Here is a 27,591-nt window from a genome sequence, read left to right on the forward strand (position 1 = left end):
AGCACAGTTTATAGGGGTAATTCAAGACCCCATCACAGTTGACAGGACTCGACGGGGGGGGGGTTGTGGAGTGATTGTTTCAGGTGGTGGGGATATCCAGACTAGAGGGAACAGCCTCAACATTGAGGGGAAACCTTTTTGAACAAAGGTGAGGAGGAATATTTTTAGCCAGAGAGTAGTGACCTTGTGGAATACCCTGCCACAGACTGTGGTGGAGGCTGTCTGTGGATAAATTTCAGATGGAAGTTGATCATTTCCTGGTCGATCAGACCATCAGTCCATCTAAGGATATGGCGAATGGGCTGAATGGCCTAATTCTGCTCCTATGTCTAATGGTCTTACCAAGATTCACCCTGACACCAACACCACCGCCCCCAACTTGTCCCGTTTACCCTCAATGCTGGTGGACTTTAGGACCCGGGAGAGCTCAGGTACAGCGGCCCCGCAGCAGCTGTTGAATACGCGGTGTTTCTGCTCCGTTGTCGGATGCAGTAAACGAGTTAAAATTAATGGGTCGATAATTCTCATCTCGAGTTTATTTCACTCTTCGCGCTTTTATATTTACAGGGACTTTACTCTTGACACCTGTTCCGGGACCCGACCCTTTCGCAGACCCGGAGTGGAACCGGAGCAGATTCTCAGACACTGGTTTCCATCCCAAGTACAGAAGAAGGGATAAAGATTCCCCGTGAATTTGTTCCCAGTGAAGGTGTGGAGATGGGACTTGGTCTCCGCGTTGTAAAATGAAATTATCCCGGACTCATAACTGAGATAAACTCCCACCCTCCTGGCGATGGAACCGGCAGGGAGACGGGACTCAGGGGAGGTGAGAGCACCGAACACGTCATCAACCTGTGTGATGACCCAGAATCTGGTCTCCGGACTCAGTCTGACTCGTCCCTTCCTCTGCACAGACTCTACGGCGACTCCCAGCCACCAGACCCAATTCCCCGACACCTCCATCTCCCAGTAATGTCTCCCCGATGTGAATCCCTCCGATCCCAGCACACAAGGCCAGCTTGTGAATCTCTTCTCGGTGTCAGGGAGATTCCTCCGGGTCTCGGTCCGTCTTACACTCTTTCGATCCTCAGACACCTCGAGCTCCGGATTCGCCGTTTCCACATCCAGGGTGACAGAGACTGGGGGCAGAAGCAGAGAGTTAGAGAGTCCCCGGAGACCGGGAGGCGACTTGGGCAGCGCAGCCCCGGGACCGGTGAAAGGCCGCTGGGCCGCATGCGCAGTCGGGTAGCTGAGAACCTTTCCTGTGATTTGACCAAACGAAAGCGGATGGACAACTACTGTCTCCCAAAGGGTTTTCCGCTGGATGGAGAGCAGATATTTCCCGATCAAACAGAAAAAAAAATGCTGGAGGAACCGTGCTGGTCAGGCAGCATGTGTGGAGAGAGATGAACAGTCTACGTTTCAGGTCGACATTTTCCCTCAAGAATATAAATAAATAGGGGAGATAGACAGCAGAAACGAGTGTGGGAAAGGGGTAGATTAAGATGGGAAGGGGGTGGGTGAATGGATTTAAGCAGGAGGTCACAGAGTTTCTTCGGCCCAACTTGTTCATGCCAACCAATTTGTTTCAATGAGCAATTCCCTTTCGCCCATTATTCCTTTTCCTCTTTCTTATCCACGTACCTGGCAAGATGTATTTAAAAACGTTGTCATTGTACCCAACTCTACAGTTGTTCAAGGGCCCGGTGTGAACTTAGATAATCCTCTTCGCTGTCCACTATACCATGAATTTTAATGTCACCCACAAACCTACTAACAATGTCACCTACACTATCATGCAAATCATTCACAGGAATGACAAACAACCGTAGCCCCAGCAGCGACCTCTACAGGTCACAGACGTCCAGTCTTCTGTGTTTAAGAGACACTTGGGCAGACACTTCAACAGGCAAGGCACAGAAGGAGACTGACCTAATGCCGGCCAATGGCACAGAGGTGATGCGTCGAAGGGGACGTTTCTATGCTGTACAGCGATGGCACTGTGAACTCAATGTCTAAGAACCTCAAATCCCCTTCCACCCTACGGGTGCTGAGAATTCCAACAGATAGTGACCCCTGACCCTTGACTCCTCAGACGGGGTAACATCCTCTCTGTTGAACCCTGAAATACTTTTTTTTTGATTCCCTGAGATCCCATCTCATTCTTCTGAACAGGGAACAGAGAACATAGAACAGTACAGGACAGGAACAGGCCCTTCATTCAATGTTAACATTCATTTGTGAGTTAAGTGGGGGAGTATGAAGGTTCGAGACAGTAAAGGGAGTGATAATGGGAACCAGCAGGAGAGAAATAAACGGCAGATTGAACCAGAACCAGGTGTGGGAGAGGTGCAAAGCCTGCGGGTAAACTGTGAGTGCAGACGTAACAAGAAGCTAGAGGGGGACAAACATGGGTGATGAAGATCCCTTTGCCCCCTTTCCCACAACACCATTGCCTGCAGCCCCTCATTAGGACAGGGGAAGAATTTGCAGGGACCCTGAAGCAACACAGGTTCTGATGCAGGTTTTCAGCCCAAACTGTCAACAGTTTCCTCTTTTCCACAGATGCTTCCTGGCCTGCTGAGTTCCTCCAGCATATTCAAAGATTCAAGAATCAAAAAACTTTATTGTCATTCTAACCATACATCGGCTCTGCAGGGCAGAATGAGACAGCGTTTCTCAGGAGCAGTGCAATCATAACATAACAAACGCAACACTAAATAATAAACATAACAATAAATAGTAAAACACAACAGCCACATGTCAGTTAAAATCAGTTATAAATGTCCAGTGCAAGTTAAAAGTGTCCAAAGCAGAGTCAGGTGGAGCAGCTATTTAGCAGTCTGACTGCCTGTGGGAGGAAGCTGTTTAGTAGCCTTGTGGTTTTAGTTTTAATGCTCCTGTGACATTTGCCTGATGGCAGAAGAACAAACAGTTCATGGAGTGTGTGTGTGTGTGGCTCCAATTTAAATATACTCAATTAGTTGGCCTTCACAGCTGCCTGTGGCAGAGTCACTATGATGCGGCTAAAGGAATTCCTCCTCATCTCTGTTCTAAATGGACATTCTCTAGTCGGAGGCTGTGCCTTCTGTTCTCGACCCACCCACTATAGGAAACATTCCCGACATCATCTTTCTCCAGACAGATTTCAGAGCGATCAGGCCGAGACCCTTCAACAGGACCTGTTGCTTGGATTACCAGCATCTGCTGATTATCTCGTGTTTGATTCGTAATGCAGAAGTTGATCGGTAAACTTGATTAGTCAAGGCGTGAAAAGTTATGGGGAGGAGGTGGGAGAATAGGGTTGAGGAGGATAATACATTAGTCATTCTTCTAAACTCCTATGAGTACAGGCCCAGAACCATCAAACACTCCTCATATGTTAACTCTTTCTTTCCTGGAATCATTCCTGTGAACCTCCTGGACCCTTTTCAATGCCAGCACATCTTTTTCCGATATAAGGGACTCACAATACTAACTTGTGGTCTGACCAATGCCTTATGAAACCTCAGAACTACTTCCTATTTGAATCCACTCGAAATGAAGGCTGACGTTGAGATTGCCGATCATACTACTGACACAAACTGCAAGATAACCTTTAGGGAATCCTGCACAAGGACACTAAAGTATCATAGTGGCGCTGGGAGGTGGGAACGGACCCAAATACAAGACATACTGAAAAACAAGGAACAGGACTAGGACTAGAGTTAAGCAAGAGAAGTGGGGAAGAAAGGACGCTGGAAATAACACAGGCCCTGGACGAGACAAGGATACAGGGCATGGGCTAGGACTTAACTAGTGTAGCGGAACCAGGACATGGAACTTGGAACTAGGAGCCTGGGCTTGGACTCCGAGCTAGAGACTGGACAAGGATCCAGAAACTGGGTCTTGTCTCGGGCCTGGATCCCGGAAATAGGCGAGGTCATGACGTGGTTACAGGACTGGACATGGCTTGGGTTCTTCGAGGCTTGGTATGGACTCCAGGCCGAGACTGGGCAAGGACCCAGAACCTGGGGCTTGATTCGGGCTCGGACTCCAGACTAGACGAGGACAAGACGTGGCTCCAGGACGAGGAGAGGCAACAGGACTGGACGTGAGACTCCTGGACAGGACAAGGGAACCCAGGCTGGGCAAGGTACTTCTGGGCTGGGCGACACACATGGACAAGACGAGAACACAAAGCCATGGATTGGACATTGCAAGGTTTTGGATCGTGGGTAGGACTGGACGAGACCCCGAAGCATTGGCTTGTTTGAGAGAGAGAGACAGGAACGCAGTGCCTTGGTAAAGGGAGAGACAGGAATGCAGAACCTTGGTTGAGGGAGAGACAGGAACATAGAACACAGAGCTGGGACCCCTCCTTCGAATCAGGACGTAGGGCCGGGATTCATACACAGAATACAGAGCCGGGACCCCTCCTTGGGTACAGGACGTAGGGCCGGCACTCATTACACAGAATGCAGAGTACGACGAGATGGTTTGGAACACAAGGCAACGGCAGACGGCCGGACCTACCTAACGAAGGCGTGGACACAGATAGTTCCCAACACTAGGTAGCAGCAAATGTCCGGACCTACCTTGAGAAGGCGAGGATACTAAGACAGATCCCAAAACTAGGTAGCAGCAAATGGCTAGACCTACCTAGTGAAGGCGTGGATACAGAGACCATTCGAAACAATGATAGACAGTTCCTTATCTTGCTTCGGCGATTGAACTTGACAGCGGTGCAGGCGAGGGTTTCAGGTGAGGCAAGGCTTCAGAAGAGGCAAGGCGTAAGGCAAGGCAACAGAAGACGGGGAAGTGAAGGTATTTAGACAGGGTGTATGGGCAGGAACAAACTAGCAGCCAGAGGCTGAATCCTGAAGCTATTTATGAAGTCAGCCCAAACAAGAATCAGCTGCCTCAACAGAAACTGGGGAAAACCAGAATAAGGAACATGGCCGGACCATGAACCGGAATGCGGATTTCACGGACCGGACCATGACACAAAGTCCCTTTGCACCTCTGATTTTTGAAATTTCTCGCTGTTTACAAAATCATCTATGCCTTTATTCCTTCTATCAAATTGCATGCATGAATTCCTTAATCGTTAATCTGTCTATCACTTACTTGCCCATTTTACTAATCTGTCTCTGTCCTAATAACAACAACACTCATTTCTGTCCCCTGACACTCTCATATTTCTGACATACAGCTTCTATAATTCACAGTGAGGATTGACAGAAAATATTAAATAAGTACCTCTGCCATTTCTTTTGTCGCATTTCTCCTCTCTAATGTCATTTTCTAGGGGTGCAATATCCACTTTCTCTTCTCTTTTACTCTTCACATTTTTGTGTCCTCTTGAGTATCGTTGGCAAGCTTTCTCTCATAGCTCTTTTTTTCTCTTTATGGCTTTGTAATTGTAATCAAAATCTCTTCGATCCTCCAGCATCCTGCTAATTTTTGCTCTATTGTATGCCCTCTCTTTCGCTTTTATGCTGTCTTTAACTTCCCATGTCAAACACGGTTACCTCATCCTCCCTGTATAATACTTCTTCATCTTCGGGATTTATCTATCTGAATTGCCCCTGGAACTCCAGTCTTTGTTGTCCTGCAATCATCCCTGCTGGTGTCCTCTTCCAATCTACTTCGGTCAGCTCCTCGTTCATGCCTCTGTAACTAACTTTACTCCTCTCTAATACCGATACATCTGACTTTATCTCCCTCTCAAACTCTGGGGTGAATTCTATCATTTTATGATCACTGCTTCCTAAACGTTCTTTTACCTTCATCTCCTAAATCATATCTGGTTCATCATACAAATCCAACTGTAGAATTGCCTTTCTTCCATTGGGCTGAACCACAAGTGGTTCTAAAAAACCATCTTGCGGGCATCTACAAATTCCCTCTCTTGGAATGCAGCATCAACATGATTTTCCCAATCTACCTGCATGTTGAAATCCCCCATTCCAACCGTCACCTTGCCCTTTTTTCCATTTTCTGGTGTAATTTTATCCCATTTCGATCATGGCTACCATTTGGAAGCCTTTATATAATTACCATCAGGGTCTGTTTACCCTTGCAATCCTATGTCACCTCTCTCTGAGGATTTCATTTCATTTTTTACCAACAGACCCTCCCCATCCCCTCTGCCTACTTGCCTGTCTGTTGAATACAAGGTGCATTCTCGGATGTTAGGCTTCAAGCCAGGATCTCCTTTCAGCCACAACTCAGTGATGCCAACAACGTTGTACCTGCCAATCTCTACTTGTGCTACAACATCATCTATCTTATTCCGTACGCTGGTGCATTCAAATATAACACCTCCAGTCCTGTCTTCATCAGCATATTCGACACTGTCATCATGAATTCAAGGAAGGTCTTCGATGTCGATGATAGACCACATTTGGGGTATTGTCTGCATTTCCGGTTCCCCGAATATGGGGATACATAGAAATATAGAAAACGTACAGCACAATACAGGCCCTTAGGCCCACAAAGCTTTGCCGAACATGCCCCTACCTTAGAACTACCTAGGCTTTACCCATGACCCTCTATTTTCCTAAGTTCCATGAAGCCATTCAGGATTCTCTTAAAAGACCCTATCGTTTCCACCTGCACCACTGCCACTGGCACTCCATTCCATGCACTCACCACTCTTTGCGTAAAAACTTACCCTGACATCTCCTCTGTACCTACTTCAAAGCACCTTAAAACTATGCCCTTTCGTGCTAGACATTTCAGCCCTGGGGAAAAGCCTCTGACTATCCACGCGATCAATGCCTCTCATTACCTTGTACATCTCTATCAAGTCACCTCTCATCCTCCATCGTTCCAAGGAAAAAAAGGCCGAGTTCACTCAACCTACTCTCACAAGGCATCCTCCCCAATCCAGGCAACATCCTTGTAAATCTCCACTGCACCCTTTCTATGGTTTTCATGTCCTTCCTGTAGTGAGCTGGCCAGAACTGAGCACAGTACTCCAAGTGTGGTCTGACTAGGTTCTTATATAGCTGCAACATTACCTCTCGGCTCTTTAACTCAGTCCCCCGATTGATGAAGTCCAATGCACCGTATGCCTTCTAAACCACAGAGTCAACTTGCGTAGAATGTCATTACACTGCACAGGAGGGTTCAGGAGGATGTTACCAGGATTGGGGGGGGGGGGGGTTGGGCTTGGATTAAAGGTAGGGCGTGTTAAGATTGGGCTATTTAGCTGTAGTGTTGGATGTTGGGGAATGACCTCTTATCGAGGTAAATACATTCATAAGGGGCTGAGATAAAGTGAGTCTTTTTCCGAGAGTAGATTCTAGTACAGAACCAGAGGGCTCAGATTGAAAGTGAGAAGGAAAACTTTTATGAGGGATCTACGGGGTAACATTCTCATAGACAGGGAGGTGGGCAGATGGAGTTTGCTGATAGATGCTGCAGAAACAGGTAAAATTAAAATATTTTCAAATAAATTTGTACAGGTACATAGATAGGAAGTGGTTAGAGGGATATGGGGCAAACACGTACAAATGGGACATGCTCAAGAAGACAACTTAGTCTTGCAGATGCATGAAGGGGCCGTGGATTCAACATCGATCAAACCCTTCCCGAGATCATCCTCCAGAGCAATCTCACCCTGGAGTCTGTCTGTGAACTGTTGATGTGACGACACGTCAGAGGGCAGCTCAGTGCCACAGAACAGACAGTCTGTGTAAGGACGGCAGATTTCATTCCTAAATGGGAATTTGTGTCTGTCTCTTTGACCTTGTGTCATACTCTGATACTCTGATATTATGTGTGTGTGTGTGTGTTGCTTGTGGTAAATACCAGTGTGTTTGTTTGTACGCATTGAAGGAGAGGGCACACATTGAAATATTTGTATGTCACAGTGTGTCATCACGTCTGCTGTGTGCTGACAATGTGTGACATGTGTGAGTTGTTTAAATGAATAAATTACCGTGTCTGAAGAGAATAGTTTCCAGGTTACTGAGGGATATAGCAACGTACAATGCTGAGACTCTGACTACAATCTGCCAATTCTTCTTGTGTATGTGTGTGCAAGTGTTTTGCCGGGCTGGTTATGCTGTGTGTGCTTCTCCCGTGATGAAGTCTTGAATGATGTCAATTCTGGTTGATGTGTCTGGGTTGACTCTCACAATGCTTCAATGGAGTGGTCTGATAACCATAAGACTACAAAACATCAGAGCAGAATTAATCCATTTGGCCCATCGAGTCTGCTCCGCCATTCAATCATGGCTGATCCTTTTTTTCTCTCCTCAGCCCTGCACCCTGACCTTCTCCCCACAACCTTTGATATTGTGTTCAATCTAGAACCTATCAGGCTCTGCCTTAAATACGCCCAACGACCTGGACTCCACGGCTGCTTGTGGTAACTTGTTCTGCAAATTCACCACCTTTGTCTGAAGAAATTTATCTGCATCTCTGTTTTTAATAGACACCCCTGTATCTTGAGGTTGTGCCCTCTTGTCCTGGACTCCCCCACAACGGGAAACATCCTTTCCACATCTACTCTGTCTTGGCCTTTCACATTCGAAAGGTTTCAATGAGATCCCCCGTCACCTTTCTAAATTCCAACGAGTACATTCTTGTTCTTTCTTGTTTATTCTCCTCATCCAAGTCCTTGTGCACCCTACCTGTTTCCTCAACACTACCAGCCCCTCCACCAATCTTCATATCATCTGCAAACTTAGCAACAAAACCATCTATTCCATCAGCTAAATTGTATATATTATATAGCATAAAAAGAAGTGGTCCTAAAAGTAGACCACAAGTCCCTGCCAGCCAACCAAAACAGGATCCTTGTGTTCTCATTCGCTGCTTCCTACCAAACAGCCAATGCTCTAACCATACCAATAACATTTCTGTAATACCGTGGGCTCTTAACTTGGTAAGCAGACTCATGTGTGCACCCTTCTCAAAGGCCTTCTGAAAGTCCAAATATACAACATGCACTAAAACCCCTTTTTCTACCCGACTTGTAATCTCCTGAAAGGGTTCCAACAGGTTTTCCAGACAAAATTGTCCCTCGAGGAAGCTATGCTGTCTTGTCCTATCTTCTCCAGTGTCACCAAGTATTCCATAACTTCATACTTAACAATTGCCACTAACGTCTTCCCAGCCACAGAGGTGAGGCTAACTGGTCTATAATTCCCTTTCTGCTGCCTTCTTCCTTACTTAGAGTTGAGTGACATTTGCAGTTTTCCAGTCCGCTGGCACCATACCAGAGTCCAATGATTTTTGAAAGATCATTTCAAATGCCTCCACAATGTCTACCGCTACCTCTTTCAGAACACTAGGGTGCAGTTTATCTGCTCTGCGTGACTTATGCACCTTTTTGAGCACCTTCTCCCTTGTAACAGTAACTGCACTCACTTCTCTTCCCTCGCATTCTTCAACATCTGGCATAGTGCTAGTGTCTTCCACAGCGAAGACTGATGCAAAATACTCATTTAGTTCATCTGCCATCTCTTTATGCCTCGTTGCCATATATATAACCATATCCGACCTTATTTTCTCGTGGTCCTATATCCACTCTCATTGAGGCAAGTTCGATGTTGTCATTTAACATAGAAACATAGAAACATAGAAAATAGGTGCAGGAGTAGGCCATTCGGCCCTTCGAGCCTGCACCGCCATTTATTATGATCATGGCTGATCATCCAACTCAGAACCCAGCCTTCCCTCCATACCCCGTGACCCCTGTAGCCACAAGGGCCATATCTAACTTCCTTTTAAACATAGCTAATGAACTGGCCTCAACAGTTTGCTGTGGCAGAGAATTCCACAGATTCACCACTCTCTGTGTGAAGAAGTTTTTCCTAACCTCGGTCCTAAAAGGCTTCCCCTCTATCCTCAAACTGTGACCCCTCGTTCTAGACCTCCCCAACATCGGGAACAATCTTCCCGCATCTAGCCTGTCCAATCCCTTTAGGATCTTATACGTTTCAATCAGATCCCCCCTCAATCTTCTAAATTCCAACGAGTACAAGCCCAGTTCATCCAGTCTTTCTTCATATGAAAGACCTGCCATCCCAGGAATCAATCTGGTGAACCTTCTTTGTACTCCCTCTATGGCAAGGATGTCTTTCCTCAGATTAGGGGACCAAAACTGCACACAATACTCCAGGTGTGGTCTCACCAAGGCCTTGTACAACTGCAGTAGTACCTCCCTGCTCCTGTACTCGAATCCTCTCGCTATAAATGCCAGCATACCGTTCGCCTTTTTCACCGCCTGCTGTACCTGCATGCCCACTTTCAATGACTGGTGTATAATGACACCCAGGTCTCGTTGCACCTCCCCTTTTCCTAATCGGCCACCATTCAGATAATAATCTGTTTTCCTATTTTTGCCACCAAAGTGGATAACTTCACATTTATCCACATTAAATTGCATCTGCCATGAGTTTGCCCACTCACCCAACCTATCCAAGTCACCCTGCATCCTCTTAGCATCCTCCTCACTGCTAACACTGCCACCCAGCTTCGTGTCATCCGCAAACTTGGAGATGCTGCATTTAATTCCCTCATCCAAGTCATTAATATATATTGTAAACAACTGGGGTCCCAGCACTGAGCCTTGCGGTACCCCACTAGTCACCGCCTGCCATTCTGAAAAGGTCCCGTTTATTCCCACTCTTTGCTTCCTGTCTGCTAACCAATTCTCCACCCACACCAATACCTTACCCCCAATACCATGTGCTTTAAGTTTGCACACTAATCTCCTGTGTGGGACCTTGTCAAAAGCCTTTTGAAAATCCAAATATACCACATCCACTGGTTCTCCCCTATCCACTCTACTAGTTACATCCTCAAAAAATTCTATGAGATTCGTCAGACATGATTTTCCTTTCACAAATCCATGCTGACTTTGTCCGATCATTTCACCGCTTTCCAAATGTGCTGTTATCACATCCTTGATAACTGACTCCAGCAGTTTCCCCACCACCGACGTTAGGCTAACCGGCCTATAATTCCCCGGTTTCTCTCTCCCTCCTTTTTTAAAAAGTGGGGTTACATTAGCCACCCTCCAATCCTCAGGAACTAGTCCAGAATCTAACGAGTTTTGAAAAATTATCACTAATGCATCCACTATTTCTTGGGCCACTTCCTTAAGCACTCTGGGATGCAGACCATCTGGCCCTGGGGATTTATCTGCCTTCAATCCCTTCAATTTACCTAACACCACTTCCCTACTAACATGTATTTCGCTCAGTTCCTCCATCTCACTGGACCCTCTGTCCCTTACTATTTCTGGAAGATTATTTATGTCCTCCTTAGTGAAGACAGAACCAAAGTAATTATTCAATTGGTCTGCCATGTCCTTGCTCCCCATAATCAATTCACCTGTTTCTGTTTGCAGGGGACCTACATTTGTCTTTATCAGTCTTTTCCTTTTTACATATCTATAAAAGCTTTTAATTAAAGTTAAATTGGACAGCTATATGGACAGGAAAGGAATGGAGGGTTTTGGGCTGAGTGCAGGTCGGTGGGACTAGGTGTGAGTAAGAGTTCCGCATGGACTAGAAAGGCCGAAATGGCCTGCTTCTGTGCTGTAATTGTTATATGGTCATATCTCTCTTTTTTACAATACTTGAAAAAAAAATTGATATTGTTTGCTCACTTATTTTACAAAGACAGGTGTGTAAAAAGTGCCCGAAGGCTCCTTGGAGACCCGAGTCACCCCAACCACAAACTGCACCATTGTTACCATCCGGGAAATGGTACCGTAGCATAATAGGCAGGACCAACAGGGCCCAGGGACATCTTCTTCCACCAGGCCATCAGACTGCTTAACTCATGCTGAGACAACTGTATTTTTTCTTTATATTGACAAGCATTTTAAATATATAATTTATCGTCGCGCCCGCAACTTAAGGTGGTTCATAGGACTCACATGTCTAAAGATAAGCTATCTCGTTTTTATTTGGATATATCTTTTGCAGTTTCCTGGAGCAAATAGCTTTCACAACATTGCATCCAGATATAATCGTATGGTCTGACAGCAGTAGAGAAGCGGTTATTGGTAAACTCACAGTCCCCTGGGAAGACAACATCGATGAAGCCCATGAGCGCGTTAACCAGATATGCAGAGTTAAGATCAGTGTGCAGAGACAGAGGGTGGAAGGTCTCATGCTATCCATTCGAAGTAGGCTGCCGTGGGTTTATTGCGTTCACTCTCCAGAAGTGGCTGCGTGACCTTGGCTTCACTAGAAGGGAGATCAAGTCAACCAGCAGGGCTGTAGCTGAGGCAGCAGAGAAAGAATCAGCATGGGTGTGGACCAAGTATGTCCAGAGGGGCAGATAGTCAGACAGTGTATAGATATCTTGCAAACCCTTCAGTAGTTGCATAGACACCTGAAGAGCAGACTATCTGTTGGTTGGAAGTGACCAACAACTCTGATAGAGGCAGATGCCAAGTTTTTAAGCTCACCAGTGGGAGGTGGTGCTTTAGCACTGCTGGCCCACCACCTCGAGGGAGTCTTGATCATTAGCGGGCTGAAACTCCTGAAGACAGGTGGCAGATCAACTGATGATCCCACTGGTGATAGCACAGGACAGTTAACATCTTAGTCCATGTGTATTTTGTAACTCTTTTGTTCTGGACACCAGTGACTACCAGGAATAGTCTGGTTGGCAACTGGGAATAGTCCGGTGACAGCGGACAGCCAGGAAAGACTGGCACCGAGGGTGTCAGGATTGGCAGTCCGGGCACCAGCTCAGAAGAGCACCCACCTCTTGAAGCTTCTAGTTTACATGGAGAAACATACCCTCGGGGTCCTCCGAGAGGGAGGGAGAATGATGGACACAATTGGACGGATACAGTTAATTACAGGGAATGACTACGACCAAGAGCTAGGTTAAGAGGCTCTGAGTGTCCAGTGTGTTGGTGTGGGAGACCGTTTTCCAGCATTAAAGGTTTACGAGTCCATCAAGCAAAGTTGAAGTGCTATTCCGTCCCAGTGGATGAAGATGAGATTTCTTCACCAAGCACAGATGATGTGGTCTTTTCAACCACTGATTCACAAGCCACAGCGATTCGCTCTGGAGAGCGTCAGCATACTCCAGGTCAGACGAGAGGTAACCCAGGTCAGGTTTCAGACCACAGTACCCAAGTAGATTCTTCGCATGATGGCGGTGGTGAGGAGGTAGAGAAGAAGAGGAAGGTTAAGTGGCCAGCAATGGCAGATGAGAAGGCTTGGCGTGTATTTGATGAGGATATCAGTATGATGTTGGAGAATGCTCTCAGGAGAACATCAAAGAGAAAGTTGGAAGTGATGGGCGATATGATTTACGATGTTGGAAAGTACAGGTTTGGTTTGGTTGAGTTGAAGAAATCAAAGCCTACACAGCAACCAAGCAGGCGCCAGAGGGAGATTAGTAGGTTATGGAGAGAGCTTAGATCGTTGAGACAGAGGTGGCAGGTAGCAAGTGAGGGTGACAAGCCAGGGCTTGCTGATCTCAGAGCATTTTCGAATAAAGTTAGCATCACTCCGTCCTGCAGAGTCACAACGTAAAAAGAGAAAGAAGAGAGAGAAGGCAAGAAAATCGTTCTTTGAGAACCCTCACGAGTTCACAAAGAAACTGTTTGAACAAAGTAAGAGCGGGCAGCTTAACATCTCTCAACAAGAACTTGAGGATCACCTAGCAAGCACTTACTCTAACGAACAGCAGGAGGCTCCTTTGCTTGACATTTCAGGGCTTGTGAAGCCTACCAGGCCAGGAGTGAAGTTCGGTCTGTCAGAACCCAAACTGGCAGAAGTCGAAAGGTTCATCAGAAAGACAAGGTCAGGCTCAGTGCCAGGACCTAATGGAGTGCCGTATAAGGTGTTCAAGAAGTGTGAACAGCTGAGGAAATACTTGTGGACATTGTTAAAGGTGGTGTGGAGACAAGGTGTTGTTCCTTTGTCATGGAGTGAGGCTGAAGGAGTATACAACCCGAAGGAAGAGAATTCTTCTACTTTGAATCAGTTCCGACCAATTTCACTCCTGAATGTAGAGGGGAAGATTATGTTTGGCATTCTGGCAGAAAGAATATCTTCATTTGTGATTGAAAATGGATTAGTAAATACATCTGTGCAGAAGGCAGGAATACCAGGCTTCCCAGGCTGCCTTGAACACTCTAGTGTAATATGGCATACCATCCAGGAGTCAATAAGGTTGAGAAGATATCTGGCTGTAGTTTGGCTTGATCTGGCAAATGCGTATGGTTCTGTTCCCCATGTCCTGATTGAGTTTGCGATGGAATTCCTATGGATTCCTGCGAAGGTGAGGAACTTTGTTATGCAGTACTACAATGATTTCCGGATGAGGTTTTCCACTCAGCAGTTTACAACTAGGTGGCAGAGCTTGGATGTTGGAATCCCAATGGGATGTGCAATTTCACCCATCCTCTTTGTGTTAGCCATGGAGGTTATTGTGAGGACTGTAGAATCAGTGGGACCAGGTGTCTCACTTGATGGCGGAGAGGAGTTACCACCAATACGAGCGTTCATGGATGATCTTACCCTTTTGGGTCCCAGCACGGAGGCAGTGGAAAATGTACTATCTAGACTCGAGGAGCTAATGGATTGGGGAAAAATGAAGTTCAAGACCAAGAAGTCAAGGAGCCTTGTTCTTAGGAGAGGAAAGCTGGTTGACTTTCATTTCACCCTTTGTGGAGAGGAGATTCCATCCATTCAGGACCAGCCAGTTAAGAGCCTCGGGCGATGGTACACAGAGGAGCTGAGAGACACCAAGAGGGTTCAAGAGACAGCAGAACAGATCAGCAGAGGTCTGATGTCTGTTGACAAGTGTGGCTTGCCTGGCAAGTTGAAGTTGTGGTGCTTGCAGTATGGACTGATGCCACGGATAATGTGGCTGCTAACTGTCTATGAAGTGGCAATGCCCCACGTTGAGGCAATGGAACGGAAGATCAACAAGTATGTGAAGAAGTGGCTTGGAGTACCGAGCAGCCTCACCAATTTTGCAATCTACAGTAGCCAGACAAAGCTTACCATCCCAGTGCAATCCCTTGTTGAGGAAGTCAAGGTAGCCAAGGTAAGATCATTCTTGATGCTTCGAGACACAAAAGACACTGTCATCAAGAACACCCAGCCGGATGTGAGATCAGGCAGGAAGTGGTCAGCCCGTGTAGCAGTTGTTGAGGCAGAGTCCAGATTGAAGCACAAAGAGATGGTTGGGGCTATCCAGCCAGGCCGCCAGGGGCTTGGATGGACAACCCACAAGTAGTGGTCATCTTCTACAGGTAAGGAGCGCCGTGAGCTTGTAACACAAGAAATACGAGTGGTAGAAGGGGAGACAGGTTAATTAAAACAGCTGGCCTGGCTAAACAAGGGGCTTGGGCCCGGTGGGAAAGTGTTGAACAACGACACCTATCTTGGAATGTTCCGTGGCAGATGGAACCGCTCCGCATTTCTATTTTATGCAGAGCAGCTTACGATCTGCTCCCAACACCTGCCAACCTCAGCACCTGGTATGAAGATAAGACAGACAGGTGTGCTGCTTGTGGCGAGAAGGGAACACCAACATATCTTGAGTGCATGCAGAGTCAATCTTTCCAGCGGCATGTACACTTGGAGACATAACGTTCTTAAAGTTGTAACAGAAGTGGTTGAGCAGAGAGTACTGCAGCACAACTTATCTCATGCCCCATGCTGCACAGAACATCGCATATCATTTGTGAAAGAAGGCTCCGAGTCAAGGGTGTACAGCATAGGTTCACGATCAAGCATACTTTCTTCAGCTAATGATTGGTGTGTCAAGGCTGACCTGGACGGGAAAGGCAGTTTCCCGGAGCAAATAGCTTTCACAACATTGCATCCAGATATAATCGTATGGTCTGACAGCAGTAGAGAAGCGATTATTGGTGAACTCACAGTCCCCTGGGAAGACAACATCGATGAAGCCCATGAGCGTGTCAACCAAATATGCAGAATTAAGATCAGAGTGCAGAGACAGAAGGTGGAAGGTCTCATGCTATCCATTCGAAGTAGGCTGCCGTGGGTTTATTGCGTTCACTCTCCAGAAGTGGCTGCGTGACCTTGGCTTCGCTAGAAGGGAGATCAAGTCAACCAGCAGGGCTGTAGCTGAGGCAGCAGAGAAAGGATCAGCATGGGTGTGGACCAAGTATGTCCAGAGGGGCAGATAGACATACAGTGTATAGATATCTTGCAAACCCTTCAGTAGTTGCATAGACACCTGAAGAGCAGACTATCTGTTGGTTGGAAGTGACCAACAACTCTGATAGAGGCAGATGCCAAGTTTTTAAGCTCACCAGTGGGAGGTGGTGCTTTAGCACTGCTGGCCCACCACCTCGAGGGAGTCTTGATCATAAGCGGGCCGAAACTCCTGAAGACAGGTGGCAGATCAACTGATGATCCAACTGGTGATAGCACAGGACAGTTAACATCTTAGTCCATGTGTATTTTGTAACTGTTGATAGATGTAATATGTCATAGTCCGGTCCGTGAAGTCCGCATTCCAGTTCACGGTCCGGTCCATCCACCCTTGGTCCAGGTTTTCCTGTATACCCTGTTTCTGTTCCTGTTTAGAAACTAATTGAGGCAGCTGATTCTCGTTGGGGCTGGCTGCATAAATACCTCCAGAGACCAGGGCGAGGCTGCTGGATTGTTCTTCTCCTTGTATCCCTTCCCCTGCCTTCTGTTTCCTCGCCTGAAGCCTTGCCTTGCCTTGTCTTGCTGGTAACTCTCGCCTCCCCTGAAGTTCTTGTCTCGCCGTGCATTGCTTGAAACCTTGCCTTGTCTTGCCGGTAACTCTCGCCTTGTCTCGCCTGAAGTCCTGTCTTGGAGCCACCCTGAACCTAGCTCCCTTCCTGTCGCATGCCTCCGTCGGGTAAGCCAGGCCAGATTGCCGTTACCCTGCTGTGGGTCCTGTCCCTTGCTGTCTCTTGCCCCGGTCGGGTGGAGATCCGCGCCCTGCACAGGTGATCCGCTCCCTGCCCAGGGGGAGATTCAGGACCCCAAGCCTCTAGCCAAATCTCGCCTCACGTCTCTAGCCAATTCTCGCCTCACGTCTCTAGCCAAGCCTCGCCTCAAGCCCTTAGCCAAGCCTCGCCCCAAGTCTCTAGCCGAGCCTCGCGCCAAGCCAAGTTTCAAGACCCCAAGCCTCAAGCCTCTAGTCTCAAGCCTCCCCTCCAGTCTCTGGTCTCATGTCTCTGGCCTCAAGCCTCGCCTCAAGTCCCTGGTCTCAAGCCTCACCTCAAGTTTCTGGGCTCAAGCCTTGCCTCATGTCTCTGGTCTCAAGCCTCGCCTCAAGTCTCTGGTCTCAAGCCTCAGCTCAAGCCTCTGGTCTCAAGCCCCGCCTCAAGTCTGAAGACTCCAGCTTCGTCCTGCCTGCCAACGAAGTCACGTCCTTGCCTAGTTCTGGGGTCCGAGCCAGAGGCAAGACCCAGTGTCTGGGTCCTTGTCCAGTCTCTGGCTCGGAGTCCAAGCCCTGGCTCCAGCTTTCTTGTCCAGTCCTATTCCTGGTTGCCGGTTTTCGTGTCCATGTCCTAACCCTCACCCTGTATCCTAGCCCTGTCCCTAGTACTTCAGCATCTGTGTCTTGCACTTGGGTCCGTTCCCAGTCACCCCCTAATGACAGAACAATCCAGCCAACCATGGACCCAGCGACACAGACACTGTCATTTTTCTCTTGCCACCCGGGGTTCCCTTCTGTTAAATAACCTCCCACCCGCCTGGGTCGTCCATAGTCTGGATAGCCTGCTTGGTCGCCAGGAGACTACCGTGGTGCTGGTGGGGAGGGATACTGTCATGGTCCAGTCCATGAAGTCCGCATTCCAATTCACAGTCCGGTCCTTCGACCCTTACTCCAGATTTTCCTGTCTACCCTGTTTCTGTTCCTGTTTAGCACTAATTGAGGCAGCTGATTCTCGTTGGTGCTGGCTGCATAAATACCTCCAGAGACCAGGGCGTGGCTGCTGGATTGTTCTTGTCCTTACTCCTTGTATTCCTTCCCATGCCTTATGTTTCCTTGCCTGAAGCCTTGCCTTGTCTTGCCGGTAACTCTCGTCTGGCCTGAAGTTCTTGTCTGGCCTTGCATCGCCTGAACCCTTGCCTTGTCTTGCCGGTAACTCTCGCCTCGTCTCGCATGAAGTCTTGTCTTGGAGCCACCCTGAACCTAGCTCCCTTCCTGTCCCTTGCCTCCTTTGAGTAAGCCAGGACAAATTGCCATTACCCTGCGGTTGGTTCTCTCCCTTCCTGTCCCTTGCCTCCGTCTGGTGCGCCAGGCCAGATTGCCGTTACCCATCGGTTGGTTCTGTCCCTTCCTGTCCCTTGCCTCCGTCGGGTAAGCCAGGCCAGATTGCCGTTACCCTGCGGTGGGTCCTGTCCCTTGCTGTCTCTTGCCTCCGTCGGGTGGAGATCCGCGCCCTGCCCAGGAGGAGCTTCAAGACCGCAAGTCTCTAGCCAAGTCTCGCCTCAAGTCTCCAGCCGAGCCTCGCCCCAAGCCAAGATTCAAGACCCCAAGCCTCAAGCCTCTAGTCTCAAGCCTCGCCTCAAGCCTCTGGTCTCAAGCCTCGCCTCAAGTCTCTGGTCTTAAGCCTCGCCTCAAGTCTGAAGACTCCAGTCTCGTCCTGCCTGCCAGCCAAGTCACGTCCTTGCCTACTTCTGGGGCCCGAGCCAGAGGCAAGACCCAGTTTATGGGTCCTTGTCCGGTCTCTGGCTCGGAGTCCAAGCCCTGGCTCCTAGCGCTCTTGTCCAGTCCTGTTCCGGGTTCCCGGTTTTCGTGTCCATGTCCTAGCCCTCACCCTGTATCCTAGTCCTGTCCCTGGTACTTCATTGTCTGTATCTTGCACTTGGGTCAGTTCCCAACCACCTCCTTATGACATTATAAAGGAGAAGCTTCATTATTTCACATGTTTTGGACATGTCCAAGATACTGGAAGGAAGTATTTCAAACATCTCGCTACTTCTTTAAGGTAAATTTTAAGCATAAACCTTTGACCGCATTATTTGGTATTGTTGGAGGAAGTATCTTTATTTTGCAGACACCTGATTTGCATCTTTTGGCTTTTATCTCTCTTATAGCTAGGAGGGCGCTCTTGCTTAAATGGAAGTTTGCTGTTCCGCCTACTCATGCTCAATGGTTACGTGATGTTATATCATGTTTAAATTCAGAGAAGGTCTGTTGTTCAGTTTTTGAATCTAGTCAAGACTTTTATACATTGTGAGGACCATTTCTGAGATATTTTCAAAACCTTTGATTTGTTGCAAAAGTACAGATGGTGGCTAATAATATAGTTTATTATACGATAAGGGCTTTTCCCCCCATTTTTCTTGCTTTTCCTAACTGCTGTGACTTTTTGGTAGTGGATTTAGATTTCTTTTCTGCATAACAAAATTATTATATTTCAATACTAAGATTTAATTTAATTTTTATGAAAACAGGTTTTGTGGTTGTAATTGTATTTTTAATACAATGTATTTGGCACTATTTTATTTTATTTTATTCTTTTGCCTTATAATATTTATCTTCTTGTACCCTGTATTCTTCTATGCAAAAACTAATAAAATAGTGAAAAGAGACATATAATTGATCATAAATTACTACAAATTGCATTTTCAGGCGGAGACGTAACGTAATGAATTTTACTGCTCGTGTATATGAAGGATGTAAGTAATAAAGTCAATTCAATTCAGTTTCATTTTTCCTTTTTCCCCTCCCATTTATTCTTTCAGTTCCTCTCTTTAGGTATTTAAAAGCTTCCCAATTCTCTGTCTTCCTATTAATTTTTACTTTGTTGTATGCCCACTCTTTTGCATTTACATTAGCTTGTCTTCCCTTGTCAGCCACGGTTGTAGTATTTTGCCATTTGGGTATTTATTTATTTTTGGAATGCATCTATCCTTCACCTTCCTCATTTTCCCAGAAACTGACACCATTTCTGACAATTCTGCTTTGGCTAACTCCTTTCTCAGACCACTGTAATTTCTCTTACTCCTCTGAAATAACACAAAGTCAGACGTTACTTTCTCCTTATCAAAATTCAAGTTGAACTTAGTCATGTTGTGAGAACTTCCTCCTAAAGGTTCTTTTACCAAATTCCCTCTGGTTTAATACATAACACCCAATCCAGTAGAGCTGTTCCCCTAGTAGGCTCAACGACAAACTGCACGTAAAATACATCACATAGCATCCATCAAATTCACTCTCTTGAGATTCATAACTAACCTGATTTTCCCAATTGACCAGCATGTTGAAAACTCCCATGACTATCGTAACATTGTCTTCTTCATTGGCATTTTCTTTTTCCAGTTTTAATCTGTGGTCCGCATCCAGCTACTGTTTGGATGACTGTATATGACTGCCATCAGTGTCATTTTTACTTTTTCAGTTCCTTAACTCAACCCACAAGGATTCAACATCTCCCAATCCTATCTCATATCTTTTTACTGATTTACCAGCAGAGCCATGTCACCCCCTCTGCCTACCTTCCTGTACCACCGATACATTGTGTAACCTTGGACATTCAGCTCCAAACTATAACCATCCTTCAGCCATGATTCAGTAATGGCCACAACATCATACCAGACAATCTGTAATCGAGCAACAACATCATCCACCTTATTTCTCATGTTCCATGCATTGAGATATAACACTTTGTGTACTGTATCTGCTACCCATAGAAACCATAGAAAAACTACAGCACAGAAACAGGCCTTTTCGCCCTTCTAGGCTGTGCCGAACCATTTTCTGCCTAGTCCCACTGACCTGCACACAGACCATATCCCTCCATACACCTCCCATCCATGTATCTGTCCAATTTATTCTTAAATGTTAAAAAAGAACCCGCATTTACCACCTCGTCTGGCAGCTCATTCCAAACTCCCACCACTCTCTGTGTGAAGAAGCCCCCACTAATGTTCCCTTTAAACTTTTCCCCCCTCACCCTTAACCCATGTCCTCTGTTTTTTTTCTCCCCTTGCCTCAGTGGAAAAAGCCTGCTTACATTCACTCTATCTATACCCATCATAATTTTATATACCTCTATCAAATCTCCCCTCATTCTTCTACGCTCCAGGGGATAAAGTCCTAACCTATTCAACCTTTCTCTGTAACTGCATTTCTCAAGTCCTGGTAACATCCTTGTAAACCTTCTCTGCACTCTTTCAACCTTATTTATATCCGTCTTGTAATTTGGTGACCAAAACTGAACACAGTGCTCCAGATTCACCCTCACCAATGCCTTATACAACCTCATCATAACATTCCAGCTCTTATACTCAATACTTTGATTAATAAAGGCCAATGTACCAAAAGCTCTCTTTACTACCCCATCTACCTGTGACGCCACTTTTAGGGAATTTTGTATCTGTATTCCCAGATCCCTCTGTTCTACTGCACTCCTCAGTGCCTTACCATTAACCCTGTATGTTCTACATTGGTTTGTCCTTCCAACGTGCAATACCTCACACTTATCTGTATTAAACTCCATCTGCCATTTTTCAGCCCATTTTTCCAGCTGGTCCAAGTCCTCTGAAAACCTTCCTCACTGTCTACTACACCTCCAATCTTTGTATCATCAGCAAATTTGCTGATCCAATTTACCACATTATCATCCAGATCATTGATATAGATGACAAATAACAATGGACCCAGCGCTGATTCCTATGGCACACCACTAGTCACAGGCCTCCACTCGGAGAAGCAATTCTCTACTACCACTCTTTGGCTTCTACCATTGAGCCAATGTCTAATCCAATTTACCAGCTCTCCATGTATACCTAGCGACTGATTTTTCCTAACTAACCTCCCATGCGGGACCTTGTCAAAGGCCTTACTGAAGTCCATGTAGACAATATCCACTGCCTTCCCTTCATCCACTTTCCTGGTAACCTCGTCAAAAATCTCCAAGAGATTGGTCAAACATGACCTACCACGCACAAAGCCATGTTGATTCTCCCTAATAAGTCCCTGTCTATCCATTCTGTAAAAGGGCTGGATGGTTTGGAGTTTGTAAAACGTGTGCAAGATAGTTTTTGCAGCAATACATAGAGGTACCAACTAGAGAAGGGGCAGATTCCCTAATCTTCTGTTAGGGAATGAGATAGGGCAGGTGACGGAGGTATGTGCTGGGGAGCACTTTGGGTCCAGTGATCAGAATGCCATTAGTTTCAATATAATTATGGAGAAGGGTAAGACTGGACCCAGGGTAGAGATTTTGATTGGAGAAAGGCTAACTTTGAGGAGATGCGTAAGGATTTAGAAGGAGTGGATTGGGACAATGTGTTTTATGGGAAGGATGTAATAGAGAAATGGAGGTCATTTAAAGGTGAAATTTTGAGGGTACAGGATCTTTATGTTCCTGTTTGGAGCTAGGGCTTTACTCTTTAGAGAGAAGGAGGATGAGAGGAGACATGATAGAGGTGTACAAGATAATAAGAGGAATAGATAGAGTGGATAGCCAGCGCCTCTTCCCCAGGGCACCACTGCTCAATAGAAGAGGACGTGGCTTTAAGGTAAGGGGTGGGAAGTTCAAGGGGGATATTAGAGGAAGATTTTTTATTCAGAGAGTGGTTGGTGCGTGGAATGCACTGCCTGAGTCAGTGGTGGAGGCAGATACACTAGTGAAGTTTAAGAGACTACTAGACAGGTATGTGGAGAAATCTAAGGTGGCTTATATAGGAGGCAGGGTTTGAGGGTTGGCACAACATTGTGGGCCGAAGGGCCTGTACTGTGCTGTACAGTATGTTCTATGTTCTATGAAAGGAAAGGTTAAAAGTTTGAGTAAGCCATGGTTTTCAAGGGATATTGGAAACTTGGTTCGGAAAAAGAGAGGGATCTACAATAAATATAGGCAGCTTGGTGTAAATGAAGAATATAAAGAATGTAAAAAGAATCTTAAGAAAGAAATTCGAAAAGCTGAAAGCATATGAGGATGTCTTGGCAAGTAAGGTGAAAATAATTCCAAAGGGCTTCTACAGTTATATTAAAAGGAAAAGGATAGTGAGGGATAAAATTGGTCCCTTAGAGAATCAGAGTGGACGGCTATGTGCGGAGAGAAAAGAGATGGGGGAGATTTTGAACAATTTCTTTTCTTCGGTATTCACTAAGAAGAACGATTGATTTGTGTAGGGTAAGGGAAACATGAAGGGTAGTTAAGGACAGCATGATGATTAAAGAAGAGGAAGAACTGGCGCTTTTAAGGAATATAAAAGTGGATAAGTCTCCGGGTCCGGACAGGATATTCCCTTGGACCTTGAGGGAAGTTAGTGTGGAAATAGCAGGAGGTCTGACAGAAATACTTCAAATGTCATTAGAAACGGGGATGGTGCCGGAGGATTGGCGTATAGCTCATGTTGTTCCATTGTTTAAACAGGGTTCCAAGAGTAAACCTAGCAATTATCGGCCTGTGAGTTTGACGTCAGTGGTGGGCAAATTGATGGAAAGTATTCTTAGGGATGGTATATGTAATTATCTGGATAGACAGGGTCTGATTAGGAACAGTCAACATGAATTTGTGCGTGGAAGGTCATGTTTGACGAATCTTATTGAATTTGTTGATGAGGTTACTAGGAAAGTTGACGAGTGTAAAGCAGTCGATGTTGTCTATATGGACTTCAGTAAGGTCAGAAGGTTCCACACGGAAGGTTAGTTAGGAAGGTTCAATCGTTAGGTATTAATATCGAAGTAGTAAAATAGATTCAGCAGCAGCTGGATAGGAGCTGCCAGAGAGTAGTGGTGGATAACTGAGTGTCAGATTGGAGCACGGTGTCCAGTGGTGTGCCGCTGGGATCTGTACTGGGTCCAATGTTGTTTGTCTTATATATTAAAGATCTGGATGATCGGGTGGTAAATTGGATAAGTAAGTATGCAAATGATACTAAGATAGTTCTGGATAATGAAGTAGGCTTTCAAAGCTTGCAGAGAGATTTAGACCACTTAGAAAAGTGGGCTGAAAGATGGCAGATGCAGTTTAATGCTGAAAAATGTGAGGTGCTATATTTTGGTAGGACTAATCAAAATAGGACATACTTGGTAAATCGTAGGGCATTGAAGAATGCAGTAGAACACAAGGATCTAGGAATAATGGTGCATAGTTCCCTGAAGGTGGAATCTCGTGTGGATAGAGTGGTGAAGAAAGCTTTTGGTATGCTGGCCCTTATTAATCAGAGCATTGACTATAGGAGTTGATATGTAATGTTGAAATTGTATAAAACATTGGTAAGGCTGAATTTGGAGTATTGTGCACAGTTCTGGTAACCGAATTATAGGAAAGATGTCAATATAATTGAGAGAGTACAGAGAAGATTTACTAGAATGTTACCTGGGTTTCATCTACAAAGTTACAGAGAAAGGTTGAAAAAGTTGGGTCTTTATTGTTTGGGGTGTAGAAGGTTGAGGGGGGACTTGATAGAGGTATTTAAAATTATGGGGAGGATAGATAGAGTTGACGTGGATAGGTGTTTTTCCATTGAGAATGGGGGATATTCAAACAAGAGGACATGAGTTGATAGTTAAAGGGCAAATGTTTAGGGGTAACATGAGGGGGAACTTCCTTACTCAGAGAGTGGTAGCTGTGTGGAACGAGCTTCCAGCAGAAGTGGTTGAGGCAGGTTCGATGTTGTCATTTAAAGTTAAATTGGATGGATATATGGACAGGAAAGCAATGGAGGGCTATGGGCTGAGTGCAGGTCGGTGGGACTCGGTGAGGGTAAGAGTTTGGCACGGACTAGAAGGGCCGAGTTGGCCTGTTTCCGTGCTGTAATTATTATATGGTCATATGATTGTTGGGACAAGGTTTGAGGAGTCACTGTATTTATAAAGCTTTGAAATTTGCAGCACCTGGCCTTCCCTAATGATGACTGTGAACAAGCCATAGCCCTCATAAGCTAGTAAGGTCTGAGACATTGGGAAAAGCTATTTGAGAGCTCAAATCGTTGGGGTGCCCAAACTTTTGCAAAATACTCGGTTCTCTTTTTTTTTACTCTAAAATTGTACAAAACAAAAATAATACGCTAACCTTGCTTAAAATGTTGAAAAGAATGTTTGATCGTTAACCTTATGAATTTTGGAGATCAGTTCATCTTCTACTCACTTAACTATTCACAGTAAGAGAAATTTTGACCAAGGGTGCCCAAACATTTGCATGTCACTGTACCCCGTAATTTTATGCATACCTACCCGACTAAACACTCGAGTTTCTGATTTACTTCGTGGAAGGTCTACATCAACATGTGAAATGCAACAGGTTTTGTAGTAAACATCCCTCAACACCTCCATGTGCTCATTCCCCTCAGCACCTCTATATGCAGGGACCCTTAAGAAATAGATATGGAAACTAATGCCTTGTATATGAAATAATGTTTGATGAGTTTCTAGCAATAAATTTGACCGACTGCCAGAATGTCTCCTCCAGTCTCCCTCCTGGCACTTATCCGTGTAAGCAGAACAAATGCTACATATGCCCTTACACTTCCTCCCTTACCACCATTCAGGGCCCCAAACAGTCCTTCCAGGTGAGGCAACACTTCACCTGCGAGTTGACTGGGGTGATATACGGCGTCTGGTACTCCTGATGTGGCCTTTTATATATTGGCGAGACCTGACGCAGACTGGGAGACCGCTTTGCTGAACATCTACGCTCTGTCCGCCAGAGAAAGCAGGATCTCCCAGTGGCCACACATTTTAATTCCACATCCCATTCCCATTCTGACATGTCTATCCATGGCCTCCTCTACCGTAAAGATGAAGCCACACTCAGGTTGGAGGAACAACACCTTATATTCCATCTGGGTAGACTCCAACCTGATGGCATGAACATTGACTTCTCTAACTTCTGCTAAGGCCCCACCTCCCCCTCGTACCCCATCTGTTACTTATTTTTATGCACACATTCTTTCTCTCACTCTCCTTTTTCTCCCTCTGTCCCTCTGAATATACCTCTTGCCCATCCTCTGGGTCACCCCCCCTTGTTTTTCTTCCCGGACCTCCTGTCCCATGATCCTCTCGTATCCCCTTTTGCCTATCACCTGTCCAGCTCTTGGCTCTATCCCTCCCCCTCCTGTCTTCTCCTATCATTTTGAATCTCCCCCTCCCCCTCCAACTTTCAAATCCCTTACTCACTCTTCCTTCAGTTAGTCCTGACGAAGGGTCTCAGCCTGAAACGTAGACTGCACCTCTTCCTACAGATGCTGCCTGGCCTGCTGCGTTCGCCAGCAACTTTGATGTGTGTTGCTTGAATTTCCAGCATCTGCAGAATTCCTGTTGTTTGCCAGAATGACCTGTTTTAAGACTCATCAAAACAGGACAGAAATCTGAACAATGGACAAATTTCCTCCACCTACGTGAACCTAAAATTATTTCAATGAATTCTTCTGCATATACTGATAAGTGGTTAGTTAGCTGTTTCTTTATCGTCACCTACAATTCAGGCACAAAAAACCAACTGCACCAACATTCCCAGTTAAATTATTTTAATTCATCAGTAAAAATCGTTAACAGATTATAATTTTCCTTACTATACAGATGAACCAACAGTCTGCCAGACCGTAACGAATCTTTAAACATTATTAAATTATGTAACCTAAAATCTACTGAAGTGATTGTGGAAAAAAAAGCTGGGGTTACTGTGAACGCCAACAGTCGTACATATTGCATAGTAATATAAACACATATTCCCAGCGTGTTACAATGAGTAAATAAAGTGAACCAAGTGCTGGACACAGGCACGGAGATTGAGTTAGGATCTTTCATGGACGTGAACGTTGAGCAGCAAACAGAAAGGATCTTTAAACAGAGCCTTGATACGGAGCCTTGACACAGAGAGAAGGAGTTTCATAGGTACATTTTGAAACTGGAGCAAAACTTAGCGCACACGGTCCTAAGTGGCCAGGAATGTTAGTAACCACACAGGCAAAACCAACGATCTGGCGACTGGTGGTTGTAAACGCCAGGGTTCTTATAGCTACTTGTCTTGATGGAAACCAAGTGTGCCGTCATCAAATAGAATTAGAAGCAAATGCGAAATTAGCACATTCAAAGGATATTAGGAGAATGATAGGGAATAAAAGATCGGGACCGTGAGAGTAACCTCTCCCTCAATGGGAGCCTCCAGCCGAACCACCAGGCTTGTCCAGATTGTCTCCATGGAAATCATAGAGGAAGGAAGTGTCCAGGATGAAGGAGTGGGGAATCCAGGAGCGTTACACCAGGCCGTATCCCTCCCAATCGACCAGGTACTGGAGGCCTCTGCCTCGGCGGCGCGCATCCAGTATTCGCTGGACGGTGTACGCTGGGTGGTCGTCAATGATCTGGGCGAGTGGAGCAGTTTCGGCAGGAGGGCACAAAGGGCTGACAGATACAAGTTTCGATTGAGAGACGTGGAATGTAGGATAAATGTGCACGGATCCGGGCAGTTTGAGTCTGACCACAGAGGTGTTGATGACACTCTCAAACTCGAATGGTCCCAGGTATTGAGGGACGAGATTCTTGGGTTCATTCTTGAGGGTAATGTCTTTTGATGAGAGCCAAACGTTCAGCCCAGGCCGATAATTTGGTGCAGGAATTCGATGGCGATCGGCAATCCTCCGGTTGCGGTCGGCTGAGCAGAGCAGTGCCGCGCGTGCATCCTTCCAG

The 27,591-nt window shown here is 46.0% G+C and overlaps 1 protein-coding gene across 1 annotated transcript; it reads right to left on the minus strand.

Moving 5' to 3' along the window:
* Positions 1-561: 561 nt before the first annotated feature.
* On the minus strand, positions 562-26,955 carry LOC134346409 (butyrophilin subfamily 1 member A1-like). The gene is made up of 2 exons (XM_063047780.1): positions 26,880-26,955; positions 562-1,262 (listed from the first exon to the last, which is right to left on the minus strand). Exons 1-2 carry the CDS (start codon positions 26,953-26,955, stop codon positions 562-564), a joined length of 777 nt encoding a protein of 258 aa, XP_062903850.1.
* Between the last annotated feature and the right edge of the window lie 636 nt (positions 26,956-27,591).

The sequence above is a fragment of the Mobula hypostoma genome, chromosome 5, assembly GCF_963921235.1.
Source record: "Mobula hypostoma chromosome 5, sMobHyp1.1, whole genome shotgun sequence".
NCBI classification, from domain to species: Eukaryota; Metazoa; Chordata; class Chondrichthyes; order Myliobatiformes; family Myliobatidae; genus Mobula; species Mobula hypostoma.

Excerpts from the sequence above, each read along its gene's own strand:
- LOC134346409 (XM_063047780.1), bottom strand. The coding sequence starts at position 26,955 with ATGACGGCACACTTGGTTTCCATCAAGACAAGTAGCTATAAGAACCCT. Across the intron at positions 1,263-26,879 it reads CAACCACCAGTCGCCAGATC|GAAAGGTTCTCAGCTACCCG; the intron begins GTTGGTTTTGCC and ends GTCAAATCACAG.